This window comes from Limulus polyphemus, unplaced genomic scaffold (assembly GCF_000517525.1).
Source record: "Limulus polyphemus unplaced genomic scaffold, Limulus_polyphemus-2.1.2 Scaffold170, whole genome shotgun sequence".
Classification (NCBI taxonomy): Eukaryota; Metazoa; Arthropoda; class Merostomata; order Xiphosura; family Limulidae; genus Limulus; species Limulus polyphemus.
The window spans coordinates 773,232-797,899 of record NW_013665780.1 but is presented as its reverse complement, the minus strand read 5'-3'; the positions used below and the strand labels follow the sequence as shown (position 1 = coordinate 797,899).

Below are 24,668 nucleotides of genomic sequence, written 5' to 3'. Positions count from 1 at the left end.
TTCTGTTCATAAATACAGAAGATATTTGTTTATGATAAATACTATGGCTATTCAGTAGATTCAAACACTCCTCATGAAGTTAGTAAACACACACTTCGATGGTCATACTCTTGAAGCAAATGACATTATGATGTATGCCTCTCTTCAGAAAACAGAAGTTATGAATCAGAGGAAGCTATTCAGTAGATTCAAACACTCCTCATGAAGTTAGTAAACACACACTTCGATGGTCATACTCTTGAAGCAAATGACATTATGATGTATGCCTCTCTTCAGAAAACAGAAGTTATGAATCAGAGGAAGCAAAATATACTGTTATTATAGACAACTTTATTTTGAAACATAAATATATACATAACAGTTCTAAAACAAAGCTTCTCAACAAGTACCATGTTTTGTTTTATATGATGCTCATGTTTTCACTGTAGTCACCCAACCCACCACAGAAAAGAAGTAGTGAGGCAATTAATACATTTTTGGATATTTTAGCGAGCAAAATCAGTCATTACATATAATGGTATAAAAATGGCTATATACTTTTTTCTATATAAGTTTAGGGCATTAATTTTTATTTCCAGAAAACTTGTCTTATAACAAATTATTCTGGCCACATAATCGTACATGAAAATGAAAAAAAAAAAAAATTTTCCTCAACATTTGTGAAATATCATTTCCTTACTAGATACTAATTCAGTTTTTTTAAAACTTTTCTATTAAACTTCTATTGTGGGTAGAGATTAAAATGATGATTAATTCATGTTGTATGCATTAATTTCACATTAGATCTACCAGCCGTTTTTTTTAATCTCCTATGTAGAATGAGAAACCATGAAACTAATCATACTTTAATCTCTCTTAAAAATTGAAAACTTATTGATAAGCAAAAAAATCAGTAAATTCCCCCATTTTTTGTTTTTTCATTTAAACTACTGTCTTCAATGGCTTTTATTTATTATTAAATAGCCATAGACTTAAGTCCTTCAGTTATGGAGTAAACCAAGTATTTTTTAATCCTTGATGTACAGAATTGATTTATATACTTCCCCAAATTATATTAAATCAAATGAAAAATATACAAGAACTTAAAGAACCCAAAAATAAAGAAAAAAGACAAATACAATAATAGCAGCGGCTGCTGCCTTAGCGTATGTCGATCGCAGGTTCAGATAGCGAGCATCTTTCTTGTATTTTTGGGAAAGCACAGCTAGGTTGCTGGTCTTGGTGTCCAAATCTGTAAAACAAAAAGATAGTTGTTGTGAAGAGCTACATTCACAGAGTTAACAAATACGGAACTAGTCGATTGCTTTCTATAGTTAATATCAAAAACTTGCGGTCGAGGAATATTGTGTATAAATTAATTGTAGCCATTTTAGATTTAAGGAAACAGAATATGGACTAGATAACAACAACAAAAAAAAAGTAACGACTTAAAAATTACAAGTTGGAGAGAGCATAACTAGTTGTAAATGTTGAACATTGTGTGTGGTCGAAAAATCTCAAAATAAATTTATCAATTTCATTGACAAAGGTGTATTTCAATCAAATGGTAAGGCCTATGAATAGTCGTAAGCTTTGTCAATTCACCTCTTCTGTGGAGCTAATCTTCGTTTCCAATAAAACTACGAAATACATTCTAAAAACATTATAATACCGAAATGAAGAACGAAAGAGAAGAAAATGAGAAACTATTTCTCTAAATAACACAAATACAGAGCTGTGTTCATTAATTCTGTTTGGTAATGAACTTAAAATGAAAATTTTAATTTTATTCTAAGTCTATCTTTCAACCAAATTTGACAAACCTAATGATAAAAATGCTATTTATGAGCACCTTTGTTTAAAAACAGTATACTCCACAGGAGAGGTAAATTTCAAATGAATATTTCCCAAGATTATGTACAGGTCACAATAACAGCAAGAGAAATGTAGAAATCTCATCATTTGATACAACAACTATCAATGTATAGTACCAAGAGAGTGAACTGGATTTTAATAGAAAATGATAACTAGAAATTAAAATTCTAAGTATAAATTTCAAGGAGGTCTCCTAGATAGAGCTGGTCATATCTTGATTACAATTGTTCACTGGTAACTGTGAATAAAAAACATTGGTGCACTTTTTCAAGTGGATAAATCACTTTGTCTGCTTTTGATGTGTTAATTATACTTCACCATTTAATAATTTCACCAAAGTATTAGTGAACATTTAGCAGTCTTGTTGTCTAACAGTTCATGAGTCTTTGCATATGTGCAAAAAAAGATTGGTTTATTTCCTAAACCAGGTGCTCAAGAAGTCCAACATCATATACACTGCCATAAAACCAACAAGATCCAGAAAATCTTCTTTCCATATGCCTGTTTGGTACAGCAATACGAAACAGTTTTGCGACAGCAATTACGAACAGTTTGTTTGTTGTTAAGCACATATCTACACAATGGACTATCCGTGCCATGGATGTTGAAACTTGGTTTTTAGCATGTATAAATCTTCAGATTTACCACAGAGCCAATGGGAGACAAATTATGATTGGATACTAATCAAATGTTTTCTAAAGTTTAAACTTTAGTTGTAGGTAAAGATTCATATGATGTTTAATTGATGTTGCATGCATTAATTTTACGTACCTCTCATTTTGAGCCACAACGAACAAATTTAGAGGAATTTTGAAAAAAACAAAAAATATTTGTAATTAAATCAATTTTAATTAAAATTATGGAGGTAAAAAGATACCATTATAATTCAGTATTTGTGCCTTTTGCTTTTCAGCATCCAATATTTTAAAACTTTTAACCACCTGAATCCATGACAGTGACAGTTTATCATGTATATATCTTTCTACAAATTAAGTCTAGCCAAAGCTTTATCATCCCTACAAAATACATTTTTTTCTATGAATGATAGAACAATGATCAAAAGGTTTTCTTCATAATGCCTTCATAAGACTACTTAACATACAATAATTACACTTGACAATGGAAAACATTATTGAAGTGTATACATTTCTGATAAAGCCTGTAGTGTGAAATAAAACTAAGTCTACCGGGTTTTTTTCTTGTTGATTAAGGTCATACTACATATATGAGGGTTAAATGTAACAACAATGATGATTTGCAGGGTTTTACATGTGATTCTTTAAATCAAAGTTTATTAATATTACAGAAAAGTTTAATAAGTGCAATGTTCTAACATCAGAAGACAATGGCATTACAAGAGCCTGTGAATATACATATATATGAAAATAATATGCTTGCATTTGCCTGTCTGGAACTTTTCTCCCAAATTTCTTGATCAAACCCTACAAGTCTCTTATCATTAGAAAGGCTTTTGTCCGAGGAGTCTGGATTACATATTGGCCTTTGTTTTCAGAATCACCTTACCTGTTTTTTGCTCAGTCAAACTTTTCAATGCAACGAGTATGGTACACAATGGCACAATGTCATTGTTATCATGCGACAACTGGCTTCAATTTCTAGTTGTTGTTTTTTTGGAAAGTATTTCACACAAATAAAATGAATATTACACTATATGCAATTTCTACTGGCTTTCTTACTAAAATACACACGTGCAATTTGTTCAAAACCATATGCTTATCACTTTGTGAACAAACAATCGGACGTTTCTGCATATTCAGCTAAGTTTGCCTTCCTTACAACTTCACATTTACTTTACTTTGCACTAACTTAAGTTTGATACATTTCATAGACTGCTATAAACACTTTTTAGCTACTTTTCTCTTTTATACAGGTTTTATTCTTCATTTTGTGAGTTTCCTTAGCTCAACTTGTAAAACTGTGTCATACAATGAGCATTCAATACTGTTTCTTACTCTGTTTACTATTATAAATACCATTACTATACTTTATTGTTTACTTTACGTGTAGTTTTATTAAATAAAGTTATGTCTAGGTGAGTTTTTGTCTGACCTCATAAATTTTTTAAAAAATTGATCAGGATTTATCAATCTAACACATAATGCCTACAAGAAAGTATAGCTTAAATGATGTACATGAAAATGATAGAAAAATAAATCAAGAGATGGGCATGAAAACTACCACAAATATTTTGCAGGTCATGGCTAGTATATTACTAATAATATTCGGAATTAGTAACCTGAGCCAGCATGTTCACATTTAGTGGGTGTACTAAGTTAGTCTTGTATTTTCATACCTATTTCAGTCAACATGTCCATATTTAATGGGTGTACTAATTCAGTTTTGTATTTTCATACCTTTTTCAGCCAACATGTTCATATTTAATGGGTATACTAAGAAGGATCAAGATATAGCTTGCTTATAATATTTTGTTTACACAAAGAGATACTAAGCACATCAATGACAGTATTTATGGGTGTAGTTACATTTAGCACACTCACCCGATAGAGCAGATCCTCTCTGTAACACATCATCAATGTTTTGAACCATTATTCTCTGCACATCCTGAAGTTCTGTATTTAGCGTGGAAAGGTTTCTTCTGCTTCTGGAATCCATGAAGGACTTCTTAGACTTCTGAATATAGGTGTCTAAAACAAACCATTATTGATATTTCTTAGAATACAAACTCAATGATTACTTTAATGTTTGTATGATAAATTACAACATAATTTATTGAAGCCCTTTAATAATACAAATAGTTGTAAAAAGTGTTAACTCATATAAAGTCTCAAAAAGTTTAGTTTATCATTTCTTTCTTATGTAAAAACAAACATCAGGCCATTAATTACACTCATGAACTGGAGACAAAACTAAATTAATAATACCAATAGTTGTAAAAAGTGTTAACTCACATGCAGTCTCAATAAGTTTAGTTTATCATTTCTTTCTTACGTAAAAACAAACATCAGATCATTAACTACACATGTGAACTGAAGACAAAACTAAATTAATAATACCAACAATTAAACACAGTTTGTCAACTGAAGTCAATACTGTGGGCTTCATGTAACATCATATTCTTTCATTCCATTTAATACAGAATAGATAAAGTGTACTGTAGTTAAAATATTTTCTAGACTGCTGTAAATGAAAGTTGTTTAATTAGTTTTATGTATAGTGTAACACTATATAAAAATCATACCTATTTATGGGTATCAAACTTCTTGAAGACATAGCTGTCACATATTTCTATAATTTCAAATGAAAATTAATACATTCGTGCTTTTTTTGTTTACTGATAACTATTTGGCAATGGATAGTTGATAGTGATAATCCACGATTAATGTTAGAAAGCCACTGTTTCTTTGCTAGCACTGCTCGTTCATGAAAGTCAAGTTTGGTTATTATTTGTTTATTTCAGTAATCTTTTGGAGAAACAAATGCTAAATATTGTAACTCATGTAGCAGATTGTTTTATTTTTAACTTTTTGTGTAGCATTCTTTCTATCATTTGATGGAATTCAAGATTTAAAAAATTTAGATTATAAACAGTATACTAATATTGGCACGATTCCTGGAATATGAATGAATCATGGCAATTCTAGTAACATTTTTAAGGAAAATTTTTGCATAAAGCTAGCAAAAATATAGATTTAAGTATACAAGCATAACATAATATTATTAATTTGAAACTAACTATTTTGATTAGTTTTAAACTTACCATATTGATCTTCATGTTCATTAATTGAACTTCAAACAACTATGAAGATCTGGTTGGACACCAACTGCATCTATTTTAATCAACTACTAACAGATTAAATTCCTGTTAGTTTCCAAACAACACAAATTTATGTGAGAAAATAACCAATTATGAAACTGTTTTGTTTGAGGTAATGCACAAAGCTACACAATGGGCTATCTGTGCTATGCCATTGGGGTGGGGGGTGGGTGGAATTTTATTACCTATGATATTAATATTTGCAAGATAAACAAATAAATATTACAAAATATTAATTATAAAATATTTTTGTGCAAAAAATTATTGAAGAGTTGGAATTATTATTTTTACTTAAATTTCATTTGAAAATCTGATATTTAGATGTTCGAATGACACCTGTAAGGTGCTCACTGGTCCAGAAACCTTAGGCAAATCAATTTACAGGGGGAGGGGGATATTTAAAATCAATGGGTGTAGGTAAAAGGAACTGTGAACGTTACTTTCCTACATAAAAATTTCCTGAGAAGTAATCAAGTTTGTATTTGTCAAATTGTGTAACAGGAAGAGTAAATGGTTAACTTTTCAGAGATGCCAGTTTTACTATGACAATTTTTTTTCAGCCATAATACTCCTTTTTAACATTTATTTTCACTCATGAATAAATAAACATACCTCAAGTATATAAAAATTATTAACATTCTTTTTTAGACCAACAACCCTATTAGGCCACTTTCTATTGCCACCAGATGGTTATTTGGGCTTTAGGCCTATCAACTGCCAAGATCATTAAGGCCGTCAACGTGTTGAGACTCCTCACCATTACTGAGGATGTGTGCGTGGCTGGAATAATTAAGTGTGCTGCATTTGATTGGTTGTTGTGTGGCTGCACAGCTTAGAGGGAACACTGATTCTGAATTGTACTGTGATACATAAAATTAAGACAGAGTTTAGAATATTTATATGAATTTCGTTTTTACTGAAAACTTTAGCTACAAAAATGCCCTTGACACCAATTTTTATTAACAATTACACAATACACTTACCAAACTCAATAAAGCTATATGGTCGAGACACAGTTGCAACTCTAGAGCCATACTGGGAGCGAAATTCATTCTGGAGGTCTTCCAAGTATGCATAAGCTAGTCGTTTTGAAAAGGATTTTTCACAAAGGGCTAAATAGCAAACATCATTTTCTATAAGGTAGCTGAAATTACACAAGGATTTATTTAGAAATATGATCTGAATTTTAACTTCCACATCCATCCATGCAGCTCGGTATTTTTTTATTTTTTTAGCTTTCCTGTTCTATTGAAATCACCAAGTTTTACTAATAAAATTAACAGTAATCAGGTTTCAATTTCCAAAAGCAAAGTACCATTATTTTATGACAACACTTGCAAATAACATCAAATGTGCACAATCACGTACGTTACTGGTTACCACGAGAATGGCAGACATGTGACATTTTAAGCCAGGCAAAGTAAAGCAATAGACCAGAACTGCCAAAACACTGGCCCTGACATACTATTACTACTACTGAAGTGACAACAGCTGCAAAGAATATAAAGATAATGAGAAAGCCTAAATACAAAGCTAATCAAAAGTTTGCTTTAAGAAATAACTTGTCAGGACTATTAAAAGTAAGCAAAAGTGATTGAATTTTTGAGAGAGAAAAAAAAACACATTAGAAAGCATCATTATAGATACAATGTAATGAAAATGTTTTTAATACTGTTTTCTGTACATGTAACTAATCTGTAAAATTAAGTTTCTTTTTCCATACATATATACAATTTGGGTAACAGATTACTTCTGGTTTTCTAGTCAAGTGCTGATTGTGACTTGAATGATGAGGTAATGCAAAATATTATTAATAAGACTTAACATCTGAAAATAATGGATATATCATAATATAAAGATATCATTTTCGTAATAATATATAATGCAGTCCTTGGTCAATATACAAATTATGGTGAATCATTAGAATCTTAGCTTGAGCTGTGTTTCACATATATACATCAATTTTGGTACCTAGCACTAATACTATATATGTAAAAGATATACTTAATGAAAAAAAGAATACTTTCCGAGTTATTTCAATATCAAAAAGAGTAATGTACATGCAATAAAATTGCTCTTTTATATTTTTGAAACATATATATGGAGATGTGTGTTGAATTTGAAAGTTTGTATGGCTTAGAGTTTCAAAATATGGAAGTCTGAATTTGCCTTTAACGCATTACTTGTGATTTACAGTGCACTAAAGTTTTTATGTTTACATTTCAGATCACATACCATATGCATATGATTAGTGCAAGACAAAAAACAGATCTGATTTAAAATGATGGCCTGTGTTTATTTCGCTCTTCTAAGTTACAACAGAAGCTTTCAATAATTTTTTTCTGTAATGAAACTTTGTTAAAAGTTGAAATAAACAAAATGATTAATAACATCAATCATAAACATTTGAAATGGTGTCTGTTAAAGCAATAAACATTTGAAATTTTGCCTAACTTTAACTTTTATCATATGTCTAAATATTGTTTACATATTGATTTCAGATGCATAAAAAATGTCCAGTTTCTTGAGCTCTGCTCTAGACATTCTAGATGTTTGCTCTGGTTCCCTCTTAAATGTTAGAATACATATTCATTCCCACCACTGGAGAGATCACTGACAAAATACAATTTTGTACATGGACTTAGCTAATGTAACTAGCAAAAATATACCCGTTTTGATTACACAGGCCTGCGATGGTTTTATTGTCTTGAACATTTTACATGTTCTACAGTAATTCGTGTATGCTGAATCCAAAAATGATATCCATTTTTCTCCATTATGTACAGATTTTTCACAAAACATCATAGTGCAATACATAAAAGAAAGACCACAATACGTAGTTTTGAGACTAAAAGACGTAGATTTCACACAAAAAATCAGGATGAATGAGGAGGCATATTCATTTCACATCAGTGTTATTCCCTTTTCTTCAGTTTGTTTGTATTTTTGTTTTCAATTTAAACTTCATGAAAGTTGTTTTGATTTTAATAACAGATTTTCCATAATTCAGCTATGTAGTTTCCAAAATAATATTAATTTTTTCTATCACGTAAGGATTTTTTACAAATCAGGAAGAAAACAAACTCTTACTTAGATCAAATTATTTTGTTTACCACAATGAACATTTTTTTATCATTTAACACCTTTTTGATCAAAAGTAAACAAAATATAGATGAGAACTAAAATAAGTAACAAGTAAGTTAATTAAGCTCATTCTGTGTAATAAAAATAAATAATATCAGAATTCAATACACAAGAAAATTGAAATGTATAATAATTTAATGTGCAAGTGTGACACCATAAAAATTTATCATTCCAAGTGTTAGTTGTCCTTGCTATGAAAAATAAGAAATAAAAGGTAATAAGATGGATTTACTTTAATCTGTCAAGATCTATCATTTCGAGGATATCAAAAACTAGTTTATAAATAAACCTGAAAAAAAATTACTGAAATTGTACACTTGTATCTTTACAGATGAATAAAAGAGTAATGGGTTAATGATGTGACAAGCTACTCTGTCCAGCCCAACTTTGGTTAATCATTACACAGCAGTGAAGGAAGAATAATGCAACCATTCCATGTTTCACTAACTTATCAATCATCATTGAAGCTTCAAAAATGATTATTTTTTCTTGCAAAAGAATAGAAACAAAGAAAAAAGACTAGTGGTGGGAATGGGAGAAAGGCAGTGAAGTGAGGTACTAGTCATTATCTCTTATTTAGATGTCATGGTTAGTTAGAGATGAAATTCTGCTACTTATCTATATGATAATGAGAGAGTTAATCCAGGACAGAGTAACACACGAAATGACCATAGAAAGAGTTAATTAAAAACAGGAAGCAACTTCATCTCAATTATAGCTAACAACTCTTTAACAAACAAATGTAAAAACAATGACTCCAGGTTCTACGACCCCAACACATAAATGTGACACACTACTTAACGTAGGTTTAATGACCTCTAGTATATTCATTACTTAGAAAACACATTATTTAGACAAGTAAATTTAATTAACTATAACTTAAACAGAAAATCTTAATTTTTTTTTCTGGAAGATAATTTTATAATCTTATTAATGCACACTTACTGAAACATATATGGTCCCGTTTCTATGGTACACTTTGGAAGAGACTGTGAATTTAATTTGCGAAACAACATTTTAGCTTGGTTCTGGTATTCTAAAGTATTTCTGCCAGCCTGAAATGTGAGAAAAATAAAATATTTACATATTATAACCATATAATGCTTAAATGAATGACTATATTATTGACCTAGATGAGCTAGTCATTTTTAAGCTTCTCATAATATAGGTTTTGTTGCATAATGTAAAGATACTTTTATATTACAACCTACCCCAACAAATGTGAATAAAAAAATTCCTAAACTTAGCTTGAAAACTGCAAAACATTTGAACCTTTTTGGAACTAGAAGAGTCTATATATCCACCTATGTCTTAGTTTAACTGGGCTGATAAAAGATGGCACTGCTTAAAACGTCAGTTTTCAGCAGATCATGGTAAAGACTTTGTTACTTTTTATATTAATTAATATACTTTTTCATAATATTTCAATAATCAATGAATGTACATGTTTATAGCTTTTCTACTATTTGTATGTTGTATACATGCAACAAAGTCATATTCATTAATTTATGATTATTTTTTAATTATGAGCTATAAAGTTAGCTTACCTTTCATTAAAATACCATAAAAATTTACCACTCCAAATGTAAGTTACCTCACTACGAAAGAATAAAATTCAGTTACTAATTTGAGGCTTTTGACAATGAAATCACCATATATTTACATATGTACACATTTTATTTTCAATTAACAGATAAAACAAGAAAGTTGGAGAAACCATTCATTCAGAAGAAAAACTGCATATAATTACTGGAAAAATGGTAGAACCCACTTAACATCTTGGATAGTTATGTACTTGGCAGAACAAAACTGACAGATAATGATCAGATATTGGCATCTGCAGCCAACAATTACTTAATTTCTACAGCAAAAAAAAAAAGTGAATATTAAAAAATGTTAATAAGTTTCTTTTTTAACCAAATGAGGAACCATGGTCTCTGTCACAAAAAAAAGCTGATTGATGATGTCCACAGTTGTGAATTTGGTCAAAATCTATTAAAATCTCTGCCACCAGTTGATAAGGAGCAGAATGACAAGGAATAGAACCGTGGGGAATAAATGACAATGGAAAATAAAAATTATGAGGAAGAGGGCTCCATTTGTATGGGCTAAGATACTCTTAGTTGGTTTTTCAGTTGGTTCAAAACTTGCAACCATTTTAGAAATTATGTGTTAAAGTTTTGATACAAAAGAAAAGAAAAATATACTTATATTCTTTCTAAATAATACACTTAGATTTGAGTATAGCTTAGAACTTTATAATATCTAAGGGATCAGCTCTACTCATCACATGGTTTAGAGCAAGGAAAAAAAAGAAGAAAATCAGCTTTGTGCTCGTGTATGTGCTGTACAGTGTGAATTTATTGCCTGGAATCAGACAACATGACTTATCTACTTCCATTCTTTCAGTTGGTTGTGTTATAGGTTGAAAGAGTGGGATAAATTTTGAGTTTCACTGACAATAAACAATTGGCTTAACATGCAATCACAAGGTTTACTAAAGTTGCTGGAATAAATTGCCAGAGTAGTTAGTACTAGTCAGTCTTTAAAAATTATGATAATCCAAATGCATTACCTTATAGTTACTGTAATTATATATCATTTGTCAAACATTTGTTCAATTTATCAAACTGATTGTATAATATTTCAAAGCTCTCAGTACATTTAGAAATAACAATGGGCTTAATCTAATCAGCAAAATATACTTATTATACTATATCACTATCGATAATATAATACGAAAAAGCAAAGATCCAATTACTGACCCCTGAGGCACTCTTCTGATGACAAGTGTCCAGTTTGAGAGGGTTCAGTTAATAGCAATTTATTACTTTTATCCATCGAACAACCCTACAATCCAACTTACTAGTTTTCCCTCAACCCATACCATTGTGATTTTAAAAACTAATCAGTCATGCCTAGCAGTGAGCCACTGTAAAAATAAATATTTTTTAAAGATTGTTTTTCTATAGAGCAAATAGTAGTTTCTCAGACCAAAATAGAGTTAAATATATTGTATATAATTAATTTACATTTGACTAATGATAAATATGAATTTCTATACCAACCTCTAAATTTCCACGAAAAAATCCAGTACCTTGTGTGATGACAGAGGTTTTTTACCATGTTAGTTCTTATATTGAGGTCAGAATTCCCCTGATATTTTAATGGGCAATTTAGTTTTTTATTTAAAACTCTTCCTGAGTAGTGAGTGTGCAAGGTTAGCCTTGATTTACCAAATGGTCCCTTGTTGATCATATGTTACATACTCTAACAAACTATATGTGTGATGTATCTATCTTATTTGAAATTTACCATTCAACAGTTATTATGACTATGGAGGAATGTATGGCTACCTTTCTCAAGATTTTAGCAAACTACGTGTAAAATAATCAATTAACTATATTCTAAAAGCATGGTCAGCCTATAAAATAGATTGCCAAGTTTCAGGTGTGGTTGGTGCTACGACATTAAATTTTAATATTTAAGATGAAAGAGGAGGTTGGATGAGTATTTTAGAGAACAGGCTTGAATATAGTCGAAATATGTATGTAGTTTGGAATAGTATGGTAGTACTAGTACAAAATAAGATAAACTAGATGAATATAATGTATTTCATTATACATAATATTCACATTATATTTAGCCTAAAACTTATAATTATGGTATCATAAATAGCTAAACAACAAATAAGAGTGATATATCAGCATAATATAATGATTTAAATTAAATAGCACCTTGACCACTACCATGTCTTTTGAATCCAATCCACCAAGATGAGTTCAGTGTTGGACGTGGCAGGCATAGTGTGGTTTAGTTTGTTTGAATTTCACTCAAAGCTACACGAGGGCTATCTGCACTTGCCGTTCCTAATTTAGCAGTTAAATACTAGAGGGAAGGAAGCTAGTCATTACCACTGCCAATTTTTAGGCTACTATTTTTACCAATGAATAGTGGGATTGACCATCACATAAATATAATTCCCCAAAGGGTGAAAGGGCAAGCATAGTTAGTGGGATGGGGATTCAAACCCGTGACCCTCAGATTGCGAGTCAGGCATAATGTGATTCTCATGTTATTGTTATTACATATTCTTCTTTACTTTTATATATAAATTCTTAGTATGATCTTTCAAACGAGAAATAAAAAGTATCTACTTTACCTCAGGGTATAATAAATTATTGCTATTACTATAGTATTAGTATTGTTACAAATACAATGAAACAGTTAATTTCAAACAAATCAATGATGTAAAATTGTGAGGAAGATCCTCCAGTAGCAATAATGCAGCACACTTAATAATACCATTAACATTTAGTTCTTACGACAGTGTTTTAAATAAACTAGTACTAATATTAAATTAATTAATAATAGTATCGTTTCTCACCTGTTCATCATCCTGTACGGATGCAGCGAGAGGTAACCCATCCGCCACCCTAGCTATCATTGTCATAAGCACCATTTTCTTATTTCTACTTTTTAAATTCAAATGCAATTTAACGTTAATATCGTATTAAATATTCATTACACGACCAAACAATTGGTACTTGTATATTATATAATGTAATAATACGGCTAACTATATGACATAGGCTTACTTTCGTACTTCTTATGCACTTAGACTGGAATGAGATTACGGATAGTTTCTACTACGTGTTGATTCCACAGAGGTCGCGTTTGTCGAGATTATGATGTACATATATTTTATACGTGTCAGCAATGTAACCACCGATCCATTATAGGCGACATTCTTGCCCTCTTTGGTCAGTTAATAGAAAGGCGATTTTTAATGTTGTTTTAAATGAATATATTTAAAGGTGTGTGTGTGTGTGTGTGTGTGTGAGGAGGGAGGATTTCTAATTATAAATGCACACAGAAATAATTTCATTTCCTTTGAGATCCCAACTAAAGAAGCTATTTTATAATATATCAATAGAATTGATGTAATCCTGAGAAACGGCCCAGTAAAAGATATAAAAAATTTAATTAAAAAACTCACAGACATGAAATATTTTCTTTGTTTGTGTTAGCGCAAAGCTGCGCAATAGACCACCTGCACTCTTTCCACCACGTGGTATCAAACCCTGAATTTTAGCGTTTTAAGTCCATAAAGTTACCGCTGACCCAATGGGATCCAGTCACGAAAGAAAACTTCTTGAAGTTTATTTCAACATAAGATATAGTCGGAGCTAACATAGGTGAAATATTAATGTTTAGCATACATAAGTTATCTTTGCAAATTTTTATATTGTTAAAATGTCTATTAACAGGGTTTCCAAATAGTTCAATGGTAAGTTTGCAGACTAAAACGCTAACAAATCGGGGCTCGATACCCGTGGTGGGTATAGCACAGATAGTCCATTGCGTATCTTTGTGCTTAACAATAAATCCAATTAATATAAAGACAATTTGAAAGAAAGTGAATTAACTTTCAAGCTACATTGTATAAGTCCGCTTGATAACAGGAGATCCGATTAATATATCGATTATGAAATAATATTAAATATCTCACTAACTTAATGGAATAGTGAGACTGGACACCAAATGAAATACAAAAGTGTACAATGTTTATTAAAAACAAAAACTGCGTGTAACTGGATTATAATACGAAAGGATATTGATTTTTACTGAATACTCATAGTGGTTTGCTCTTCAAGATCCTGTTATAGACTGTTTGACGAGCTCAACACAATAACAATACTTTGTGGATTCCAGGGAATTCTTTATTTCAAGATTATACATAACACAAGATACGTTGATTGGATGCATGAATTATACGATCTAATTGATGAAAAATAATAAATGTTCCGCCTTGTTGAATACTTTCTTTTAATGTTTGTGACTTGAATAAAGATTGTTACATTTGGTTATACGTTGTTATCGGTCTCTTTGATTTCTTAAAACTCTGTGAAAAGTCAAATAATTCAGATTCGCTTCATGATACATTTTCTGTCGGACCTCCTGTTATTCTATGAAAGCTATGTGATTACTATTAGGGGAAATCAGTACACCTGGGAATTCCACAAGGTTCACGATATTTGGTAATGATACGAGGTTGAATACTTAGGTATAAAACTCCTTCTCATATAATTATTGATGTTCTGTTTGATGATCCTGGTTACGGAATATTGCTTTACACCATAATTTTCACTACATAAAACTTTTAAATAACACACTGAGATCAATGTTACTCCACTTATTCCACGTCTTAACTGCTTTCCAAATTCCATAAGTTATAGATGTTTGACGACTTCTGAAGGATAGTTTGTAGAAATCATGGGAGATATCTGAGAACGAAATATTTTGATTTCTCGTTTATGCTCGCATCTTATGAAGGAACTGTGATGTCAACTTGCAGTTGTGATTGAATATTTGCCTTAATGGAACCATGAATTATTTGCATCCAATCCTCACAAAAATGGCAATTTCTTGCAGTATAGTTGTAGTATGAATGCATACCATAACTTTTTTACTATATTATTTTAATATAATTTTTTCAAACTTTTTGTTTATTCTAGGTATGCGCAGTTTACACATAACACGTGGTTAAAAAACTTGTCAAGTGGATTTCTTTCTAACCACCTTTGTTTTCTGTCTACCCATGGAGATAACACCTGGTATTGAAAGTATGGCTAATAATGCTGCTCCTTATGTAGGAATGTCGACAACAGTGTCTTTCAATGGTAAGTCAGGGAATATTTCGAGGTTATAGCCTTCCTTCTGTTCAAAGAGGAATGACCAGTCACGTTCTTAGCGCTAGTCGCTCTGGATAAGTCTGACACTACCGTTTCACTAAGTAACGCGAGATTTAGTTAGTCTTGAAGTTTATCTTTAGTGGGTTGGAGAGCCTGTAAATACGTCTTGAGTTAGTGTAACCATCCTGATTAATCCATATCTCCAGTAAACAAAACTGTTTGTTGTTCAAAGGTGCTATAAACCCACTGTTGCATTGTGTTGTATAAATAAAGATTCTGTCATTGTGTATTACACATGTCCAGTCTATTATTTCTTAGCTATTTTTGGTGGAACTCAACATTTCTTTGTAACATATCTTGCTGAACCATTCTTTACATAAAGGACTTACCTGATCTACTTTTTCGAGAAATCGGTTTTAACTGAAAACACCATATAGTTGTGTCAGCGCGTTAGCTTGAGAGCATGAACTCTGCAGAGTTCACTTTGCCATTTTTTTCTTGAGCCTCTTGGTGTTTAATTAACTTAATATTACAACTGTAATCCAAAACCACCTTAAATCTGCTGGAAAACTGCCTGGACTTTTTCAGACACTTAAGTAAACAAATTCTTCGTCTGATGTGAAGATATACTCCGTTTATCACATGTCAGTTACCGTTCAAATAGCTTTCACCAATAGGTTTCCCATTTGTCCGTGAGTTAGACTTTAGTGCCACATTTATTTATCTAAATCCACACGAATTATCTTGTTAGCAGATCTTACGTCAGGTGAAATGTACCACTGTACTCTCAGATTTAATACTGTCAGTGACGAGTTGTTAAACTTTCTTTACTACTTTATATGTACGATCGGTAGCCGGTCGGGAGTATTATATCCTGCTTTAAATCACTCCTCCCTTTTCTATATCGATAACAGTTCGACACTAGAGGCATCTCTTTCGTCGACACGCTAAATTTTCATGCTCTATCTTCTATCATAATTACACAATAGGAAAGCTTTTAAACATAACCTTCCTAGAAAGAGTCAGTTATAGGTTCGGTCTGCACTTGAAGATCTCCATACTTCAACTAAATTGCAATAAGAAAGTCAGGGATTTTAATGTGTGTAGCCAAAGGTAGCGAATGACCAAGAGTATGAAGATTGTACCATAAATCCTGAACATCACTTTGTATTACATCTTAAAGGCAAACAACAAAACAAACATGTTCTAGAGTTTCTCTGCTTCTGGTTTCCTCTGTTGCATTAACAAGTGTTATTGTTAGATGTAGAGAGAAAATCTGGAAAATATCCAGAACACCATGTTTAAGTTTTTATTAAATAATTTATAACGAGCTAGTGAATCATCTTATTATTTAAAATAGTAGTAAACTCCTGTTTAACATTTATGATTTCGTTTCACTAGATATTTTTGTTATTATATTGAATTAATAAACAACGATTTATCAGCATAATGAAGTGGTTTATTTTGGAGAATTTGTTTGTTTTCAATTTCGTGCAAAGCTACACGACAAGACACTGAAAAAATAAAAGTCGTTAGACTCTTATAATATAAATGACAGAAGTAAATTCTCAGAAACTATTTTTTATAGACATTAACTAACAATGTGATTTCAAACTTCAAGTTATAAAAACAAATACTCACCTAAATTCTAACAACACGTGCATTTTCCCCTCGTTATTCATATTGGCTCTTCTATTCCCGCCCTCTAACCAACGATTCGCATATTACTATTATCAAAAATGGCTATTAATAATAGTATTACTGATATTTTTCAACCAAAAAGATATTTGTGTATGGAAGCACATTATGCTAATATAAAAGTACACTGACAATGAAGTGATTTATTCTGGGATGAACAAACCTGTTTAGACAGAACATTGGTCAAACCAATGCTCTGTTGAAACATGTACTATGCTCCCTTCAAAGTAGGCCTGGCATGGCCAAATAGTTAGAGCGCTCGACTCGCAATCTGCGGGTTATGGGTTCGAATCCCCCTAAACACCAAACATACTCGCCCTTTCAGCCGAGGGGCGTTATTATGTGACGGTCAATCCCAAAAGTTGGCGGAGGGTGGTCACGACTAGCTGCCTTCCCTCTTGTCTTTCAGTGCTAAATTAGGGACGGCTAGCGCAGATAGACCATAGCTACAGGGGACACTATAATGTAATGGGTAAGTAAGAGTTAAATGTGGGTGATATTAACTAACTGTCTACCCTCTATTAGAGGCTCTAGTCTATCACTTTCAAATTAAGAATGGCTAGCAGTAGCACAGGTAGCTACTGAGTACCTTTGCATGAAATTCAATAAAAACAAACATATAATATTAATTTATATATATATATATATATATTTAGTATTTCTCTGGTTTAGAGTAGTTTTCCCACATACCTTGTACAGAGTATTTTTAGAAATATAATGAAATTATTTATAAAGTTTAGTTTGTCGGCATAATCAATGTACACCATAAAAGACCATATCATTCGACTTCCAACAAGTGACAGACGATGAATGTTACTAAAAGTAAAACATGCAAGATTCTTACTCTTACTACTACTAGTCTTAGTAAATCGAACTTCCTAGTTCAAGAGGTGAAAATTAGTATAACTATAAGGGTAAGCATATTCAAGGATGAGTTTTGTTCCTCTGACATGGAGATTCTGAGTCAAAGGTTAACCACTAGGGCATGCCAGGCCACTTTAGAAACGAGTCTCTGCATTATTCTTTTATAGTGTAGAAAAATAACAATCTTGATTTTGGATTATTGGTGATTATGAAAGTATTTGCAAATATTCTAATGATAAAAGTAAAACCTCAGAGTCTTGTTGTTACTCTACAGTCTACAACATCACGAGCTACATCTACATATCTATGGACAACAGTATTATGTTCATTGGCTATTAACTGTTGCATTTACATTGGTCAACTGTGTTGACACTGAATGTGAGGACAAAGTGACAGAAACCTTAAGCACAAAATGTAGGCTCCATATCTACATTAAACATTTTTTTAACCTGTCTTATTTATAGCATGAAGCTTAAAGCTGATATACTGGTCAAGGATTTATGATTCCTTCAGCATTGAACTTGAAATGCTCCTGCTAACTCTTCCTTGCCAGGCATAGTTGACATATTGATTTAAAATAGTATAAATAATGGGTTTTGACCATTGAAATAATGCTGCTATTTGGCTAAAGACATTTATCGTGTGGTAATGAGTGGAGAATAGATTTAAATTGCATTTTTAGGGAAAATCTTTAAACAAACATTTAAAGATTGATTTTACAAGTTAAAAATACAATAAAAAAGTAAGTTATATACAAGTGTTAAATGCTCATTTATGCTTTTCATGATTTGGCTTTCGTGTGCAGAATCAGTTTTTTGTTTTCTCAATAAAAGAAACATTCATAAAAATAATATGTGAAGTTCTGTCATTCAGTTTACAACTCATCACTCATTTGTACCAGATTCTGGGAATTCTCAGTAACCATGAACAAAGGCAAGTTGAAAGAATAAGATTAGGCTTGATTTCGTGGTGGAGTGCGTGTTATATATGTGGGGTTTTGAAATGTCTTTTGCTTCACAGTGATCCTGTATTTATATAGGAATTTCAAGAATTTTTTAGTATTTTAAATAACTTGTTAGCTGAATCATTCATAATAATAAATTATTAGCACATTTTTGAAATCCTTGTATAAATATAGGAACACTTTGTGAATAAGACATCTCAAAACACCATACATAGAAAAATTTGTAATTGCTTCAGTTCTTCCCAGCTTCATATTTTCAGTGAATATAGACACGCGATTGCTCAAAAATTATTCAAATCATTTGCAATAAATAACAAAGATTCCAAAGCAGAGCTGTGTGGAAACCCACAGTCAAATCCCTCAATTGGAAGAAAAAAAATACCGCTTTGTTTTAAACCAAGAAGTAGATTTTCCCTTTACTTCCCAACTTTTCAGTCAAATCCATAAGCATCTAAATAGTTAATATCTTGTGTGGTACCTTATCAAAGGTTATCACAATCAACTACGGTGACATTGTTCCGAATCCCGAACTTCTGCCATATTGTTCCAGTGTTTTGGTAAGGATAGAATTAAATAAGGATTTCTGTGAGAGTGGGTATGGAGAAGAGTGCTGGTTTTGCAAGGGTATGTAGTATTAAAAAAGTTAGTGCTGTAGAACGAGGTTCATTTAGCGTTGATGTCCCAGTTTCAAACAGATTTGAGATTTGAACCTTTGGCTGCTTCTACTGAAGAAGGAGATGTTTATAGTGGAGACTCTTTCATTAAATTTACTGATGAAAATTTTGTAGTGGGGAGCATAGAAAGAAGAGAATAAAATTTGCTTGCTGGGTGCTAAGTAGAGGACATTATAGAGCATGTTGACAGTTTATTTTCTGAAAATATAACATGAGAACATCACGGGAAACTTTGGCCCTTTAAAGCCATTGAGAAAAGGAAAAAATTAAACCCACTCTTATTTTTGAGAAAATTTCCAATGATTCACTATTTTTTTATAAGGCTACCAAAAATGTTTCTAGTGAGGCCTAACTAGTGATTTGTAAGGAAAGTTAATTACCACCTTTGATTTGTAATTATTTTGTCTGTAAATACATCCTAAAATTCTGTTACTAGCAACAGGGCACTGACTTGATGGCTTGAGTGACTTAAAATTCATAACTATGCTAAGATTCTTTTCTTCAGTAATGCTATTGAGTGGATTATCATCTGTATTAAATTTTTGTGATCCAAACTATCATCACCCAAATGCATTGCCTTCCACTTATTATAATAAAGGTAATTTGCGAGATATTCGTCCCACTAACTAATTGACCCAAGTTGTTCTGTAATACATCATCCTCTACATAGCTGGAAACACCCAAGAGTTTGTCATTTGCAAATTTTTACTAACTTTCTAATCATTCCCCTTATAAGTATCATTATTGTAAATAAATAAAAGCTAGGCTCAAGCATTGGGCCCTGAGATACTCCACTAGTAACAAGGGTCCAATTTGACTGGACTCCATTAATAACATTTTTTTTTTTTATCCTCCTAACCTACAACTTAGCTCATTAATCTTTACACACCCATCAACATTTTCTTAGCTAATTTTTTGTGTGGCACCTTATCAAAAGCTTTTTGAAAATCTAGATATACCAGATAATTAGTTACATCCATGAAAAAAAAAGTTAGATCAGTGAGTCATGGTTTCCCTTTAGTGAATCTGTATTATTTTCTTTTATGATATCATATTTCTCTAGATGATTTTGCAAAACTTTTTTTTTATCAGACTAGTATTTTTCCAATCTACAAAAGTAAGCCTGACTGATTCATAATTTCCAGGGAATCTCTTACTACCCCATTGAGTTGCTTCATCACGTTAAGTATCATAGAACTTCCATAACTTTAATCCTTAAGGGACATGAAAAAAAAATGTATTTGGAATTTAATTTAAGTAAGATACAAGTAATTTGTAAGTAAGGGTAAGAAAAAGGGTATTTATGTACAAGCTTTACATAACTTAATAAGCTAGTTATTCTTCATTACAGTAATTGTTAGTTGATTAGCTTGAAAGATTTTATTAGTTAGTTACTAGTTGTATAGCTTACAGAAAGTAAGGGTGTCCAGACAGTATGATGCACAGAAACACCATTTGTACATATTATATCAGTTGCCTTTGTTGAGAGCCACAATATATTGTAGTGCATGTACCAAAATACAATGCATCAGTGAGATACATAAGTAATAAGTGCATTTTAGGGTGTTATTAAGGTTCAAGATAAAGAGGAAAATGACTTCCAGATTTTTAAGTTAAAGAATGAAAAATAAGTGAAAAGAATAAAAACATTTCCTGGGAAAGTAATGCACATTTGACTTGGAGAAAATATTGAGTTGAAGAAGCTAAACCACTTAAGTTTCACTGTACTATTTGTGAAAATATTGCCTGCTCACAGCTATTAAAAAAATTATAAAAACCCTTGTTTGGAGATTTTAAGTGTTTTCATGAGATTGTTTCTTTATAACCACATAATTATAATGGGTAAAGCTATCAAACATGCTGTTGGTGTGAACATGCCTTGTAGTCACTATGTGAATAACCTATATACTGTCACTGGCCACTGTTATATCTACTATTATGCAGGTAAAGCTAGGAAAAGAACAATTATTGGTCACCTGAAGTTGCTAAGGGCATTCAAGTCACTGACCAATCCAAGAAAATTTACTCAGGTTGTAGTCTGATCTATGATTGAGAAATTGACAGTATCTGCATAACTGTTGCGTAATTGAACTGTGCTTTTGAGAAGTCTCATATATCCAAGTGGGGTCTCGCATGAATTGGCAAAAATGAGCCACTGTTCACAATTTAAAAGTTTTAGTGGTGATCATTAGCTAAAGCCTGTGATTTTTTTTACAGTAAATAATAAAATTCACACAGAAACCTTTTACATTTTTTTAATAGGAAATAATAGGTTTTGTAAATTGAAGACAAATTTTGTAAGACTTACTATAAAATCACAATCATAATAACTTGCTTTAGTGGTAAACACATTGAAATTTTTTTTTAATTAGTGGTGGAGCAGAGCTTCTTTTCAACAATAAAAAGAAGTTTGATGTCATGTTACCTAGCAGTGACAAACCATGTAAGTATATCTGATGTCATGTTACCTAGCAGTGACAAACCATATAAATATATCTGATGTCATGTTACCTAGCAATGACAAACCATGTAAGTATATCTGATGTCATGTTACATAGGAATGACAAACCATATAAATATATCTGATGTCATCTTACCTAGCAGTGACAAACCATGTAAGTATATCTGATGTCATGTTACATAGGAATGACAAACCATATAAATATATCTGATGTCATCTTACCTAGCAGTGACAAACCATGTAAGTATATCTGATGTCATGTTACATAGGAATGACAAACCATATAAGTATATCTGATGTCATGTTACCTAGCAGTGACATATCTGATGTCATGTTACTTAGCAATGACAAACCATGTAAGTATATATATATATATATATATGTGTGTGTAACTGTTATATTTTACTTAAATTATGTTATTGTTTTGGACATCTTAAAATTTTTGAAGTCTTGCATAACAATTCAGATATGTATCTATTTATGATTTTGTAGCTGATTCTGAATGTAAGAAATTTGTGAAAGACCGTTCATATTGAAGTGAGAAAAAGATCCTGTCATTTGTGTGTGTACATTCCATTTAGCTTTGCATGAATCAAGTTTTAAATATTGGTAATAAGTTTAATTATGACTAATTATATGCTACAAAAGTATAGAACAGACTTATCTATTAATGAAACAAGTATTAAGAAAAAAGTTATTGCTAAATAAAAAAAGCTATGTTTGGCTGGCTACTGAACTTGAAAAAAGGAACCAAATAAGATAGGGATGGAAGTGGATATATCACTGATCCGGCTAATGATCACATAACAAACTAAACTGTCCAGACTTTACATGAAAAGTCAAATCCCTACCTTACTGGCTTCCCAGCTTTGTCTATTGAAAACTTGGTGTTTGAATAGAATCTCAGCTTTCATTATTATACCCTTCATTTAGTTAACTTTAGAATGCTACAAATATGACTATTTTACAATAGAGTAATATTCTACGATTGGAAATTCTGGTTCTATTTGTTTTGCCAATTAGGAAGCCAGTAATGGTACTCATCCTTGTGTTGTTTCTGTAGATTTTGAACATCCATCTGAACAATCATGATATATTTAACAAAACAAAAACTATTACATTTGTTATTAGGTATATTCATTTGCTTGAACTCATTTGTTACTGTGATTAATAATTATACTTTGAGTTTATTCAACTATTTATTTCCAAATTGTTCTCATTAAATAATGTGGTAGTATATTTGGTTTCATTATTTACATGCAAAAATGTTTTTACTTTTAAGGGACAATAAAAAATCTTTTGAAGTGGATAAAAGACAATTTATTGGAAGAACGACCAGAACTTTTTATTCAAAAAGATTCTGTGTAAGTATAAAATAGACTGTATATAAAATGATTTTGTCATTGACAGAAAAATTTAATTTTTAGCCTGTGTTGTTCCCTACAGTTTCCATGGCTTGTCCTCTCCATGCATAAATTATGTAAATTTAAATGTTTTTATTTATTTATTTATTAAAATCTAGTTGTAAGTTTAGGGCAACAATGTTCTAATGATGTGATAAGCAGGAAGAAGATAATCTTAAGACTTTTTGTGATTTAACTCATTACTATCTGAGCATGTATCTTTTATGTAATTCAGTGAAATTCTTATATAATCTTTAATGTAGGAGTTTTAAAATTTTTTCACTTCAGATCCCACCCTTATGTGAGAGTGAATATTCAAGACCCCCCATTTGTCAGATAAATACAATTCAACAGAGGATAACTACTGTTGTAAGAAATAAATATAGTACATCAATATAGTTCTACACCTTCAGTTTATTATCAAATTATTATATACCTTTAAAATAGTCACAAAACATGTCAAATACTAAAAAAGGGCTGGGCATGGCCTAGTGGCTGGTGGGCCCAGATTGTGAATCCAGTGATTTGTGGTTAGTGTTCTATTGCCTCAAAAATGTACTCTATACTCTCGAGCTGTGGATACACTATAAGGGTTACAGTCAAATTTCACTATTCAGTCAGAAGAGTAGTGTAAGATTTGGCAGTGGGTGTTGTTGACTATATGCCTTCCCTCTAGACTGTCAGTTCAAAATTAGGGACAGTTGTGCTGAGATAGCTCTTGTTTAGTTCACATGAAAATTTGAAATGAATGAAAAAATAAATTATTTTCCTATGACATATCAGGACAGCAAAGACATTGAGAAGATGAAACAAGTCCCATTGAATATATTAGTATTTCCAAAAAAAATAAAGATTTGTTTAATCTTTTCAGCTCTTTCTTGTACCCCTTTTTGAACTTCCGACAACTCTATAGTGAATAAAATAACATAATGTTTTGGGACAACATGGGATCTATTGGTCTATCTCGGCTGTTCCATCCATTTAAACTAAATTAAAATAATTGCAAAAAATCCTAAATTCATATCATTCATATACTTATCAAGCTTTTTCTTAAACTCACTTAAATTGACTGCCTCTACAATATCTGAAGGCCAACCACTCTGTTAGAAAATGAA

General features: G+C 31.3%; 2 protein-coding genes across 2 annotated transcripts in view; one reads left to right on the top strand and one right to left on the bottom strand.

The window, feature by feature from the left end:
- Positions 1-310: 310 nt before the first annotated feature.
- LOC106477868 (vesicle-trafficking protein SEC22b-like) lies at positions 311-13,501 on the bottom strand. The gene is made up of 5 exons (XM_013938390.2): positions 13,182-13,501; positions 9,740-9,849; positions 6,634-6,794; positions 4,374-4,520; positions 311-1,231 (listed from the first exon to the last, which is right to left on the bottom strand). The coding sequence occupies exons 1-5, from the start codon at positions 13,254-13,256 to the stop codon at positions 1,083-1,085; spliced, it is 642 nt and encodes a 213-aa protein (XP_013793844.1). The 5' UTR covers positions 13,257-13,501; the 3' UTR covers positions 311-1,082.
- A 1,894-nt stretch (positions 13,502-15,395) lies between these two features.
- LOC106477842 (ubiquitin-related modifier 1-like) overlaps positions 15,396-24,668 on the top strand; it is a 13,660-nt gene continuing 4,387 nt past the window's right edge. The window contains exons 1-3 of the mRNA XM_013938368.2: positions 15,396-15,499; positions 22,062-22,132; positions 23,433-23,514. Coding sequence (XP_013793822.1) covers positions 15,396-15,499; positions 22,062-22,132; positions 23,433-23,514 — 257 coding nt within the window. The remainder of the gene's footprint in view (positions 15,500-22,061; positions 22,133-23,432; positions 23,515-24,668) is intronic.

Bases quoted from the DNA above. Each gene is read 5' to 3' on its own strand.
- LOC106477868 (XM_013938390.2), bottom strand. From the start codon at position 13,256: ATGGTGCTTATGACAATGATAGCTAGGGTGGCGGATGGGTTACCTCTC. The intron at 9,850-13,181 runs GTGAGAAACGAT...CTCACATTTCAG, and splicing joins CCGTACAGGATGATGAACAG to GCTGGCAGAAATACTTTAGA. The intron at 6,795-9,739 runs GTAAGTGTGCAT...GTGTAATTTCAG, and splicing joins ACGGGACCATATATGTTTCA to CTACCTTATAGAAAATGATG.